The following is a 2,154-nucleotide window of genomic DNA, read 5'->3' as shown; positions in this document are numbered from 1 at the left end:
ATATCCTCTCCCTTCTTTTCTTTTCTCCTTGACATTGAAACACATATATTCAATTATATCGCTATATAGATGTAACAAAAATTAATTTGAATTTTGTGACAACAAATTAATTTAAGAATTTTTCTTTTTGTTCCCGTTTTATTAGTTGACAGAGATGGATAAGATATAATAATAGAAATGCGATTTGTTTTTATGACAAAAACAAAATGTAGTGATATGAGGATTAAAAAAATGAAATAAATTACATTATAAGACAACAACAAGATTTCTTCTCGTTTTTCTTTAGTGGAATTGGTTTATTTTGTACTGAATCAATAAGTGCATTATCAATCTCTTTAATAAATAATTGAGAACATAGAGTTGGATCATTAATGTCCAACACTTCATTTTTTACCAAATTTTCTTCAGCAAATTGTTTGGCATAATTGACTTCTGTTTGTGTTTTATTTGACTTTAATCCAAGAAGTTTTCTTGGGACACTATTTTCAGCATATCTATCAACTTCTTTTAACCATGAGCTTAAATGTTCAGCAGTTTCAGGATGACCAATTTGATAAACAATAAATACAACATTAGCAGACTTAAAGAGCATGGTAGTTAATGGTTCCATTTTTTCTTTTCCATCTAAAAGATTATGTTAAAAAATCATTATTAAGTTATTCATATTAAAACAAACCAGTATAACTTATTGTCAACATTATTTCTTCTCCTTCATGTTGTATTCTATAATTGTCTTCATCTAACTTCTCTTTAATTAAAAGCCTTGCTAGTCCATTCTTAATTAACTCATTAACACCTTCCAAATCATCTCCTAGTAGTATTATTTTAACATTTCTACTTCTTAATTCTTCACTCGTTGTCGATATCATTTCATCAAAAGAAGTTCCCTCATCATTAGTCATTTATTTATTCTTATTTAGTTCTGTTCTTTTTTAATCCTTCTTTATAGATTTAAGCCTTCTAACACATCTATCTTTTTTAATTTCTTATTTCGGCATTTCTTTCAAGAATTTTTTAAAACTTTTTTACCCCCTTTTTATTCTTTATTCAATTATTTGCCTTCGTTCTCTTTCGTTTTATTTCTTTTTTTCTATAGAAATAAAAGTACGAAAAAAATTGGTATTATCTTGTTTTGTAAAAACAAAAAAAATACAGAATAACAAAAATAAATAACCAAAAAAAAAATGATTTTTGTTATTATATTATAGAATTAAAAAAATTATTCAAGGTTGAATCACTGGGATATAAATCAAAATCTCTCCAATATTTGTTGTTGCTTTTAAAATAAAAAACATATCCTTTTCATAATAATATTCACATAATTCAGGTTCAAGTTTTTCTAATATAAAGAATTTTTTAAATTGTCCTGACTGACAAGCACAACTAAATATAAAGTTTGGTTGATGGTCTTGTTCAGAAAAAACAACTTCCATTTTACTTTGTTTTGATGAACAAACAAGTCGAATATCTCCTTCATGAGATGCACTAAATACAACCTCATCTGATAACTCAGCCATCTTATCTAACGCCTGTTTCATTTGTTTCATTGAATGTAATTGACCAGATACATCCATTTGTGCATTCATTTCTATTGGCTGATGATATAAATCAGCACCTTGTTTATTAATAGTAACAATAAGTTCTTGTGTAACCTCCATCCCATCTGTATTAGTCTTAAAATTTAAACAAGGCACTCTTTTTGTTGCACTTCGTGTAAGTGATATTTGGCAAACCTCTGACTCTTTTACATTTAGCATAACACGTAATAAGTCATCAGTTGAAAATTCTAAATAGACATGGTCTTCTGTTCCGTCATACTCAAACGCACTAAACAACGGTGATAGTTTTGACATAAATATAGAGTATAATTGAGATAATGAATCTTTGTACACTACAAAAAAGTCTTCTTTGCCAATAGCAAACACTCCTTGTTTACCAACAGCAGCAAAAAAACGAACAACATTTAAAAATGCCTCTATTTTCTGTATTTCTGCTTTGAACCTCATCTTGATATTATTGTTTTTTTTAGTTTTTTTGTATATCGTTAGTTCTCTAATTTTTTTTAGAAATGTATTTTATTTATTTATCAACCTTTGCATTCAGCATCATCATATTGATTAATATGAAAATACACAGGAAATAAACAATATAAAA

At 27.0% G+C, this 2,154-nt stretch overlaps 2 protein-coding genes across 2 annotated transcripts; both read right to left on the bottom strand.

Annotated features, from left to right (window-relative positions):
- Nucleotides 1-241: 241 nt before the first annotated feature.
- ENU1_154850 (Ras family protein) lies at nucleotides 242-902 on the bottom strand (the record flags this gene model as incomplete). The annotated part of the gene is made up of 2 exons (XM_008860699.1): nucleotides 242-624; nucleotides 677-902. 2 exons carry the CDS (start codon nucleotides 900-902, stop codon nucleotides 242-244), a joined length of 609 nt encoding a protein of 202 aa, XP_008858921.1.
- A 321-nt stretch (nucleotides 903-1,223) lies between these two features.
- On the bottom strand, nucleotides 1,224-2,006 carry ENU1_154840 (Hus1 family protein; the record flags this gene model as incomplete). Its single annotated transcript, XM_008860698.1, has 1 exon — nucleotides 1,224-2,006. One exon carries the CDS (start codon nucleotides 2,004-2,006, stop codon nucleotides 1,224-1,226), a length of 783 nt encoding a protein of 260 aa, XP_008858920.1.
- Nucleotides 2,007-2,154: the final 148 nt, after the last annotated feature.

This window comes from Entamoeba nuttalli (assembly GCF_000257125.1).
Source record: "Entamoeba nuttalli P19 unplaced genomic scaffold asmbl_6471, whole genome shotgun sequence".
Lineage (NCBI taxonomy): Eukaryota > Evosea > Mastigamoebida > Endamoebidae > Entamoeba > Entamoeba nuttalli.
This window is presented reverse-complemented; position numbering and strand designations above follow the sequence as displayed.